General features: G+C 48.5%; 1 protein-coding gene across 6 annotated transcripts in view; it reads right to left on the bottom strand.

Annotated features, from left to right (window-relative positions):
* Positions 1-12,074, bottom strand: part of TEAD1 (TEA domain transcription factor 1) — a 142,205-nt gene that overhangs the window by 81,623 nt on the left and 48,508 nt on the right. For all 6 annotated transcript variants that reach the window (XM_044270675.1, XM_044270676.1, XM_044270679.1 and 3 more), the window contains exon 3: positions 419-672. In XM_044270675.1, the coding sequence (XP_044126610.1) occupies positions 419-672 (254 nt within the window). The remainder of the gene's footprint in view (positions 1-418; positions 673-12,074) is intronic.

Here is a 12,074-nt window from a genome sequence, read left to right as displayed (position 1 = left end):
TATCACACAAGGTCTAGATACGGTCACTTATCTGCATCCTCTACACTGGTTTGGCCAGGCCAACAGTGGAGTCTTTGGTGGTCCCAAGTTCTGACGAGGCCCATGAGACGAAACAGCAGATGACCCCACAAGAACCGAAAAATGGAGAGGATCCGACCTGTGTGTGCGCGCTACAATGGCAGCATCAGAGTGGGCTACACCGGTCCAGTATAACGGAGGACTGGGGGATCCTCGTCTAATGGCTTCTCTCAATGGCCACTGAGTCACGTCATTACACGACTGGTACCGCATGACCCCTTTTCACTGAAAAGCCCCATAAGGAGTCGGTATACATTTTTGGATTACTCAGCGGGTTCTGTTGAATACATTTCAGGGCTGCACGATCTGGCGGTGATGCGAGCAGCAGCTGGCGACTTACCATACATTTTGCCTTCATCTGACAGTATAATTTTCCTTCTCCCACATGGTGGGTAGATAGCGAGCGCTTCCTGAAAGCTCTGCTCAATATCCGGGCTCCAGACACCCTCTGCATCATTGTCTATGGGTTTATCAGCAGAATCGCTCATTCTTTCAATATCTTCGGCAGGACTTTCGCTGCCGCTCCAACTACTGGGCTCAATGGTGGCGGTTGGGTACTCCAAGCCGAAGCCTGGACGCTGGACAAAGAGAAACCTGGAAGGAAGAGGACAGGATATTAAAATACATTGTGGGCATATCACCCTCATGTTAATCTGCAAGCAGAGCAAGCCAGTAAGCTGGACAAAAGAATACGCTTTTTGACTACCACATTTCCATTCAGTTGGCCGATTCGCTCGCTCCTGCCAATTTTCAGGATTTCAGGGTTTTTTATTTTTTAATACAGTCAATTTTTGGGTAAAGTTAACATTTAAATGAGTCGGTGCCTTTGGACTTTTTGCAAAGGCTTCACAATTCATTAGTGGAAATCACTGTGCAGGAAAAAACGTAATTATTAACCATTATTTACAGGCGCTGGATTAAAGGACGGTTACGGTGCGTTTCTGGATTACAGGATGGGATGTAAGCAGCTCTGATGATGCCAGGAGGATGAGCACTGCCGGGCACCACAAGTCAGATTAATGTCAATTCTAATGATGGAATTGATGAAATCACCGCAGGATCAGGACACGGAAATGACCGATAACACGGGCCATTGAGGGGAGCGGCGGCCGACACGTCCCACGGTGGATTCTGCACGCGTCAGATCCTATGCATTGCAGCAATTCCACACCAGGAGGAGCGTGGTGGGGTGTGGACAACTCCCCCCATTGTAAACTGCCGTGGGTGCAGAACCTGCATCACGAGCCGTGGCGATCCCCCACATCTGAGCGTGGCCATAGGCAACGTCCACACAGCGCTCATTTCACTGCAGAAAAATCACTGTGAAATCTGCGTTCTGACAGCTTTCACGCCTTGCAAAGGGATAACAACCGACAGGCGACGGGTCGGCAGCGCTTGTTCATTTCCACAGATTCGGGAAGACATTGGTTAAGGCTACTTTCACCCTTGCGGAAGGGGATTCCGGCCGGCAATTCTATCGCCGGAACCGCCTGCCGGATCCGTCAAAACGTATGCAAACTGATGGCATTTGTCAGACGGATAAGTATCCTGATCCGTCAGAAAAATGCGTTGAAATGCCGGATCCGTCTCTCTGGTGCCATCTGGAAAAACGGATCGGGCAATTATTTTTTTCACATTCTTTGCAGTCTAAGCATGCGCAGACTGCAAAAACTGATACGTTTTGCCAGGTCACTCGGGGCCGGATCCGGCATTAATGCATTTCAATGGGAAAAAATGCTGGATCCAGCATTTCGGCAAGTGTTCCGGAATTCTGGACGGAGATAAAACCGCAGTAAAAAGACTGAACTGAAGACGTCCTGATGCATCCTGAACGGATCGCTCTCTATTCAGAACGTATGAGGATGAAACTGATCAGTTATTTTCCGGTACTGAGCCCCTAGGACGGAACTCAATAACTGAAAAGAATAACGCTAGTGTGAAAGTGCCCTGAATCTAATTTGCCGCTACTGGAAACCTCTGCAGTTTATCTGCCAGCAACCCCACAATGCGCAGTGTGAACGCCCCTGTAGACGTACCCCAAATCTCCTGCCATCATGTTGTTTCTATAAAAGTGAAACTGGAAACATTAAGGGGGTCTTCATTTTCACCAATATAACTAACACTGCCCCATAGAAGATTGCAGACGCGTTCCAAGCCTCCCTGTGCGCGCGGTGCGTCTATTCCATGTGCAGGAAAAGCACTTCTGCTGAAAAACAGCTCCCAAGTGCCCGGCTGAAAGGGAGAGCAAAAACAGCGATTTCTAGCGGCTATATCCTCCGACATAGTGGATACAACGCTGTGGTTCTGGTATAGACTGAAAGGTTGGAAGCTTCAGGCCCATATTTCTAGCTGGTACCAATCCCACAATATGAGCAGCTGAAGCCGCCCTCCCCTCTTCAGTCTGGAGCGGGCACACAGGGATGCTCGGACTGTGTCTGCAATCTTCTGGGGTACAGTGCTCTCCGATATATTGGTGACAAAGAGGTGACAGACTTCCTGGAAATGGGTTGCCCCATGGCAAATATTTGACAGTTTTCAAATCTGCGCCCGGGTCTGAATACTTTTGTAATTGCATGTAATAAAAATATATGCGAGTTATTCACTAACATGTATCTGCACAGCGCCACCTGCTGGTTTGTTTCCCTTATTTCTTTGTCCTGCTCCCTGAGGAGGTCGCACATGCTCCGTTTCATCCTTCAACTGCCTCCTGAGCTGTGATAGGAAGATCACGGACACGCCCCCTGAGCGCCAGCAGGACGGACACTCCCCTTGTGCCGCCAGCTTGATATAAATCTAGCAGAACAACGGTTCTATTTTTTTTTTTTTTTTAAAGAGATTGCAATGTATTATACGATGTCTGATCTCCTTTTTTACATTAATCATGGGATAACCCCTTTAATACTTGATTGTAATCAGGTTCTGTTGGGCACAAACCTATCTGGTACATGAGCAGCTGACAGTATAGACTGACACACAACAGGCGATAAGGCAGATTTATGTAGGGCCGCTATGGCAAGTGTAATAATTACAGTGAGGCTGCTCATGAAATACATGCAGGTGAGGGGACATGATAAAGCGGAGGGCTTCAGCGGGGGCCGACTCCATGGCACCAGCATGCAGCTGTGAGTGACAGTCACGGAGGAGCCAACAATCCAGCCGCGCCGGTGACATATGTTCAGATGTGGAGCAGCAGCATGAACAGAGGGCGTCTGCTGCGACATGAGGACAAGGGGCTGCCCCCTGAGCTCTGCTCCGAGATAAGCCTGGAATACGACATCCTCCAACTGAGGGCAACCACAGATCCTTCCTAGACGGAGGCGGACAATATGGCCTGCGTGTTTAACCCTCTTTAACCCTTTCGCTTCTTATAACATAGCTGAAAACCCAGCGCTCATCTAAGACACTAACCCCTATATCTTCACCGGTGAACACTTGTGATTGTCGTTTTCCAAGGATAGCTGCAAAATGAACTACAAGTTTGTTTAGGGCATATTCACACAGCTGCAGTTCTGGTTGCGCATTCGTCCTGCAATTTTGTGGAACGGGCGTGGACCCATTCATTTCAATGGGGCTCCAAAAGATGCGGACAGCACACCGTGTGCAGTCCGCATCTGAAGTTCTATTCTGCTGACCCACAAAAAAGATAAAGCATGTCCTATTCTTGTCTGCAAATGCGGACAAGAATACACATTTCTATCATAGGGCCGACCATGTGCGTTTCGCAAAATGCAGAACATTGGGGGGGGGGGGGGGGGGAGGTCTGATCAACATTTGGGGGGATGATCTGAGGTCTGATCAACATTTGGGGGGGTCTGATCTGAGGTCTGATCAACATTGGGGGGGGGGTCTGATCTGAGGTCTGATCAACATTGGGGGGGGGGTCTGATCTGAGGTCTGATCAACATTGGGGGGGGGGGGTCTGATCTGAGGTCTGATCAACATTGGGGGGGGGGTCTGATCTGAGGTCTGATCAACATTGGGGGGGGGGTCTGATCTGAGGTCTGATCAACATTGGGGGGGTCTGATCTGAGGTCTGATCAACATTGGGGGGGTCTGATCTGAGGTCTGATCAACATTGGGGGGGTCTGATCTGAGGTCTGATCAACATTGGGGGGGTCTGATCTGAGGTCTGATCAACATTGGGGGGGTCTGATCTGAGGTCTGATCAACATTGGGGGGGTCTGATCTGAGGTCTGATCAACATTGGGGGGGGTCTGATCTGAGGTCTGATCAACATTTGGGGGGGGTCTGATCTGAGGTCTGATCAACATTGGGGGGGGGGGTCTGATCTGAGGTCTGATCAACATTGGGGGGGGGGTCTGATCTGAGGTCTGATCAACATTGGGGGGGGGGGGTCTGATCTGAGGTCTGATCAACATTGGGGGGGGGGGGGTCTGATCTGAGGTCTGATCAACATTGGGGGGGGGGGGTCTGATCTGAGGTCTGATCAACATTGGGGGGGGGTCTGATCTGAGGTCTGATCAACATTGGGGGGGTCTGATCTGAGGTCTGATCAACATTGGGGGGGGGGTCTGATCTGAGGTCTGATCAACATTGGGGGGGTCTGATCTGAGGTCTGATCAACATTGGGGGGGTCTGATCTGAGGTCTGATCAACATTGGGGGGGTCTGATCTGAGGTCTGATCAACATTGGGGGGGTCTGATCTGAGGTCTGATCAACATTGGGGGGGGTCTGATCTGAGGTCTGATCAACATTGGGGGGGGTCTGATCTGAGGTCTGATCAACATTTGGGGGGGGTCTGATCTGAGGTCTGATCAACATTTGGGGGGGGGGTCTGATCTGAGGTCTGATCAACATTTGGGGGGGGGGTCTGATCTGAGGTCTGATCAACATTTGGGGGGGGTCTGATCTGAGGTCTGATCAACATTATGGGGGGCTGATCTGAGGTCTGATCAACATTGGGGGGTCTGATCTGAGGTCTGATCAACATTGGGGGGGTCTGATCTGAGGTCTGATCAACATTGGGGGGGTCTGATCTGAGGTCTGATCAACATTGGGGGGGTCTGATCTGAGGTCTGATCAACATTGGGGGGGTCTGATCTGAGGTCTGATCAACATTTGGGGGGGGTCTGATCTGAGGTCTGATCAACATTTGGGGGGGGGGTCTGATCTGAGGTCTGATCAACATTTGGGGGGGGGGGGGTCTGATCTGAGGTCTGATCAACATTTGGGGGGGGTCTGATCTGAGGTCTGATCAACATTATGGGGGGCTGATCTGAGGTCTGATCAACATTATGGGGGGCTGATCTGAGGTCTGATCAACATTATGGGGGGCTGATCTGAGGTCTGATCAACATGGGGGGGCTGATCTGAGGTCTGATCAACATGGGGGGGTCTGATCTGAGGTCTGATCAACATTTGGGGGGGGGGGTCTGATCTGAGGTCTGATCAACATTTGGGGGGGGGCTGATCTGAGGTCTGATCAACATTTGGGGAGGGGGTCTGATCAACATGGGGGGGGCTGATCTGAGGTCTGATCAACATTACGGGGGGGCTGATCTGAGGTCTGATCAACATTACGGGGGGGCTGATCGAGGTCTGATCAACATTACGGGGGGGCTGATCGAGGTCTGATCAACATTACGGGGGGGCTGATCGAGGTCTGATCAACATTACGGGGGGGGGGGGGGGCTGATCGAGGTCTGATCAACATTACGGGGGGGGGCTGATCGAGGTCTGATCAACATTACGGGGGGGCTGATCGAGGTCTGATCAACATTACGGGGGGGGGGGGGGGCTGATCGAGGTCTGATCAACATTACGGGGGGGGGCTGATCGAGGTCTGATCAACATTACGGGGGGGGGGGGCTGATCGAGGTCTGATCAACATTACGGGGGGGCTGATCGAGGTCTGATCAACATTACGGGGGGGGGGGCTGATCGAGGTCTGATCAACATTACGGGGGGGGCTGATCGAGGTCTGATCAACATTACGGGGGGGCTGATCGAGGTCTGATCAACATTACGGGGGGGCTGATCGAGGTCTGATCAACATTACGGGGGGGCTGATCGAGGTCTGATCAACATTACGGGGGGGCTGATCGAGGTCTGATCAACATTACGGGGGGGGCTGATCGAGGTCTGATCAACATTACGGGGGGGGCTGATCTGAGGTCTGATCAACATTACGGGGGGCTGATCGAGGTCTGATCAACATTACGGGGGGGGGCTGATCGAGGTCTGATCAACATTACGGGGGGGGGGGGCTGATCGAGGTCTGATCAACATTACGGGGGGGGGCTGATCGAGGTCTGATCAACATTACGGGGGGGGGGGGGGCTGATCGAGGTCTGATCAACATTACGGGGGGGCTGATCGAGGTCTGATCAACATTACAGGGGGGGGGCTGATCGAGGTCTGATCAACATTACGGGGGGGGGGCTGATCGAGGTCTGATCAACATTACGGGGGGGGGGGGCTGATCGAGGTCTGATCAACATTACGGGGGGGCTGATCGAGGTCTGATCAACATTACGGGGGGGCTGATCGAGGTCTGATCAACATTACGGGGGGGCTGATCGAGGTCTGATCAACATTACGGGGGGGCTGATCGAGGTCTGATCAACATTACGGGGAGGCTGATCGAGGTCTGATCAACATTACGCGGGGGCTGATCGAGGTCTGATCAACATTACGCGGGGGCTGATCGAGGTCTGATCAACATTACAGGGGGGCTGATCTGAGGTCTGATCAACATTACAGGGGGGCTGATCTGAGGTCTGATCAACATTACAGGGGGTCTGATCTGAGGTCTGATGACACATTGGGGAGGGGGGTCTGATCTGAGGTCTGATGACAGTTTTCTTTTCATATTTTCCTCCTCTAAAACCTAGTTGGGTTTTATAGGGCGAAAAATGCAGTACATGTTATTTTATGCTGAGAGGGGGATTTGCTCAAGTTTTTCAAACTTCTGACAAATCCCATCATAACTTCTGCCATCTACAACCGCGACCCAACAAATGCACATGTCGTCCCAGCCTAAGGTATGCGCTATATTAGTACAGAAATGAGACTGACCGGCTGATCTCGAACCCCAGAATGATGTGACCTGATGTATAAATGAAGGTGGTCTGTGGAGACTCAATGGCCAACACAACTGTTATTTGTATGTTCTCCCACATTCTTGTAGCCCTTCAGTGTCCCCAAGTTTCCTCAAAAATCCATATTCTGAAAGGTTAACAGAGATGGCGGTATTGTTTTCCCAAGTAAAGAGGCTGAGACTGTGGGCTTACTGGGAACAGACTGACGTGAGGGACACAGAAAACAGGAAATGAATGGATAAATCATCAGGTCCCCGGGACGCCGTTCTTATCATGATGCAAAATCAATGGTAAAGATCATTTGTTCATTGTACAGAGCAATCATTACTATATACAATCAACACAAACGACTGATCTCCAGGAAAAGCCGCCAAATGAAGGAAAAACTAAATGTGAAAATAAAATGCTTCCAGCGCGCACCAACAGCATTCTGGTGAGGAGCAAAATGTGGAAGGCTCCATGTGGGTTTGTACCAGAACCACCTCTACAGCCACATGTCCAGCTTCCAGTCCTGGTGGGGGGGTCACCCTGCAGAGTACATTATGTCTGTGGTGAAAGCACACTAAAGTTAGGGCTCATGCACGTATCCGTCTTGCAGTCCACAAATCGCAGATCTGCAAGAGTGTAGGCCTCCATATTTTTTCAAACTACTGTGAAAAATTCATTTTTCTTGTTCGCAAAACAGACAATAGGACATGCTCCATATTTTCTGCGGGGTGGCGGAACAGACCGCACACATGTCGGCATCTTTTGCAGCCTAATTGAAATTAATGGGTCCGCAACTGACCAGAAAAAAATGCGGATCAGATGTGGACCGAACATAGTCATGTACCCTTAAAGGGAATGTGCCGTCAGAAAATGATCTATTGCTTAAACCACGTTTTTATGTAGAAAATATTGGAAATATTTTTTTTGTTATTTTACATTTTCCATGTCTATATCTACAATTAAACAAAAAATTATAAAATCCTGTAGTTTTCTCACTGACCACTAAGACTAATGATAAAGGCCTCTTCTTGGTCTGTACAGATCACTTTACTGCAGTTATCTGCTTATCTGTCGTTCTAATCCTGCCTGTAATTATATCACCTCTGTGTACAGATAAGGCAGGATCCACCATTCACAATAGGCGATTGTCAGAACTTATCTATTCCCTCCCTGCACAATGACCTCTGCACAGGTCACCCCTTTAACCGGAATATTTTTCCTGCTTGTAGGGTCCCCAGTATGAGTCTACTAGTAATATGTAGCCTTGGAGCCAAGTACACAGGAAATTAACCGCCCTACTGATCACGTGATTGGCTAAAGCTTCACATGACCAGGAGATTGCACCCCGAGACTTGCATTCTCAGCAGAATTTTTTTGGCAATGCAAATAATTTTTTAAAAAAAACTGATTTTTGATGTATTAGTGTATAGTTAGGAGGCATACGCCATGGCAGCAACCCCCACAATATACAGATGTCAAAGCTTACTATGATCATATGCGGTCTTGGAAGGGCTGCTCCGGACTGTCCATGTGAACGGCTCTACCACAGATGATGGAGCTGCACGTAACGCGTTCATCATGGATGCAACAAGGTGACGAGATCCTCAACTCACCGCTTCTAAATCTGCTACATTGCATCTGTCCTCCCTTCCACAATATTTCAGCCGCAGGATTAATTCATTTGTTCTGTCCGACATGAAATCAATGAGAGGCCACTCGCCTTACAATGCAGCATCACTACACCGCAACTTTGATTGGGGAAGGGGGGAGGGGGGGGGGAATAAAAGCCTCCGGGAGATAAGGTTTCCTAGCCAACGCTCGAAACGTAGAAAACGATTTTAGCAAATTAGCAGAAACACTGTAGCCTGGAAAGAATGATCGGCAGGTAAATAGGACATAGGTATTTTAATTAACACATCTGATTTCCTGGCTTAACAACACGACTGAAGAGGCCTCATTAACACCTTGAGTACTGAAGATTACTTTAATGACCACAGAAATACAGACCCGAGATCTATAAATATCACAGGGGATTAGAGTCTAAATGAAGAGAAGTTTTGTTCCTGTCTAACTAAAGATAAATGCGTTTGTACATAGGACGACCGGAGGCCTCTATGGCGCCCTGCGCACACTGCAGAGAACGGGATTTTCCACACAGATTTTCGTTGCAAAAATAAAACCGCAATGTAATACAGTGAAAAAGATTTGACAAATTTTAGGGTTTTTGTTCCCTGGTTCAGAAATGTACCCGTCACGTGGATTTAGAAATCTGCAGCGTGTCAATTGTTTATGCAGGCTTCACCCCTTGCAATGCAACCGCATCAAATTCTGCAAGGAACGAGTGCACGTTGGTGTGGATTTAGTGCAGAGACGCAGAGAGATCCGCAGGAATATGCATGCGCCATTTCTGTTTTGATACTGGTACCCATGTGCAGGTAGCCTTAGGGTGGAAAAGATGGGAAGAATTTAAAAAAGGTATATATCCGGCAAAACGGATTCAGCATTGTGGTCTGCGCATGCTCAAATAATATTATTATTATTATTATTATTAATAATAATTCCGGATCCGTTTTTTCCGGATGACACCGGAGAGACGGATCCGGCATGTCAATGCATTAGTCAGATGGTCTGACAAATGCCATCAGTTTACATACGGTTTGACAGATCCGGCGAGGGAACTGCCTGCCGGAATCCTCTGCCGCAAGTGACAGGATTCCAATTAAATGTTCCGCAGCTTTCTAATATACTTGGAGTTTCAGTTCCTCACATTTTTAACTATCTGTATTTGCGGTCAGTGAACGGAAGCTCTCTCGTTTGCATCAAGAGACTGAAAAGCCTCTGGATCAAGTCCAGCTGACAAATGAGAGAACACTGACACACTGTGACGAGGCCGGCATCTGCGTCAGTGGGGCAGCACAGGTCTGTACTCTGACTGCAAACAAAGGTTTCTATTCACAGACAGTAACAAGGGTTAGGGACAAGGGCAAAGAGTTAATACACAAAGAGGAACTTATTAATGGTCTACGCCTAAAACAGGCAAATTTTGTCTTGTTTTGCGGATTTAACCCTGTGCTGACCACGCCTACGCAGCATGACTAATAACACTTGCACTAGAATATGGGTGTAAATTACAGAAAGAAAATCCATGCCAGCTCCTTGAATTCATTTTCTAGTGCACGGACCTCCTGAGATGCGCCAGAATCAAGATGGATGCACCACAAAATAAATTTGGCGCATCTTATGGCAGCATCATGTTTATTAGAGCTAGAATCGCCAGTGTGAAAGGGGTTTTCTGAGATTCTGATAGTGATTAGATGGGCGGGGGTCTGACTCCTGGCACCCTGTGCCAATCATCTGAAGAGACTGGAAGGCTGCAGCCTCCTCACAGCGCCACACACTGTATAGTGGCCGTGCTTGGTACTGCGGCTCAGCCTCATTCACTTGTATGGGACTGAGCTGCGCCTAGGACACGCGACATCCCTGGCCTAGGAAGAGGTGGCAGCGCTAACTGGAGCACCTCGGCCTCTTCAAACAGCTGATCAGCAGGGGTGCCGCAAGCTGGACCCCAACCGATCAGATATTGATCATCAATATCAGAATCTAGGGAAAAACCCCATTAAAAAATTTTTTCCCCGATATCACTTATTATCCAGTGAGTAAGCTTCATACATCGCTTTACCCTCCTACATGGAAAATGCCCACTGAATAAAATCCTTTTGTATAAAAAAAATACAGCAAGTGCAACTAATCTGAGGGCAAATATGAATACACTAGAAGTGCGTACTCCTATGGCCTGACCTGCAATGAGCCCAACCATTCTCAGCCCAAGTGACAACCCTATGGGGACGCGTGCGCAGTACCTAATGGCAGCACTGTCATCTTATGTAGGGATCCAGTCTGTAGAAAACTTTAGGGCCATAATAATGGGTCGCTGGGTCTTACGAGGTAAGAATAACCCCCCCATCCCCCCACTACTACTACTACTACTTTCTCTTGTCATAAACACCTAAAGACAAATACAAAAGACTAAACACCAGTTTTTGGCAGGACTGGACACCGTCCGAATGTCAAATATTAGATGATGTTTTTTCTGCAGATGTCGGGTAAGAAAGGAGGAGAGAAAAAAAAAAAAAGGGGGGGGGGGGGGGGACTGTCACATAGATGTGGTTGGGGTGACTGGCAGCATCTCCCCTCTACCCCCTTAGTAGGTGCATGGGTGGGGGGTCCGGAGGAATAGCTGTCGGACAAAAAAAGGTGTGCACCCATCAGAACACCTGGAGGCCGCTGCACAACTGTTTTAGATGGTCGAATCTTGCACATCCAAAGGCAATATTTATCTATCACAGCAAAATACTGAGCGAAGCCGAATGCATGGGGAAGGTGCGGCAATGATGCCCTCTACCTCAATGCCCCATGTACACCATTAGATGGCACCTGCACCAGGTCCTTGCATTATTTTTTTTATGTCTGAGAAATGTGCCCCATAATTAATAGAGGTTGTCCAATAAACCATATCAAGGGAACAAACTAAAAATGTTTTAATTTTACCTAATAAGAGAAGGCAATAAAGGCCCTGGAATACCTGGTTTGCGGAGCACCATCTGATGGCGCTCATTATACGAGCCTTATTCCAATTTCCTCGCCTCCCCGGTTTTAATGGCAGGCTATGGATTAAGCACGGTTCTGGAATTTATCCACCAAATGTATTAACCCGGCAGGAAGGCAAAATAACTACCGTTCTAGGTAACTCCAACAATGACACAACGATTACTTAGACTTCAATTATTACCAGTAGGCGCTTTCAGACACAATATTAAAAAGGGAAGAAAATAAAAAAAGTTTAGAAGTCGTCACATTCAATCTAAGCCGAGATAATAAGCTGGTGCCAGGGGAGAAACTGGAGACCAGTCAAAGAACAATCAATGGCCGACAATTAATTTCCAAAA

The sequence above is a fragment of the Bufo gargarizans genome, chromosome 10, assembly GCF_014858855.1.
Source record: "Bufo gargarizans isolate SCDJY-AF-19 chromosome 10, ASM1485885v1, whole genome shotgun sequence".
Classification (NCBI taxonomy): domain Eukaryota; kingdom Metazoa; phylum Chordata; class Amphibia; order Anura; family Bufonidae; genus Bufo; species Bufo gargarizans.
This window is presented reverse-complemented; position numbering and strand designations above follow the sequence as displayed.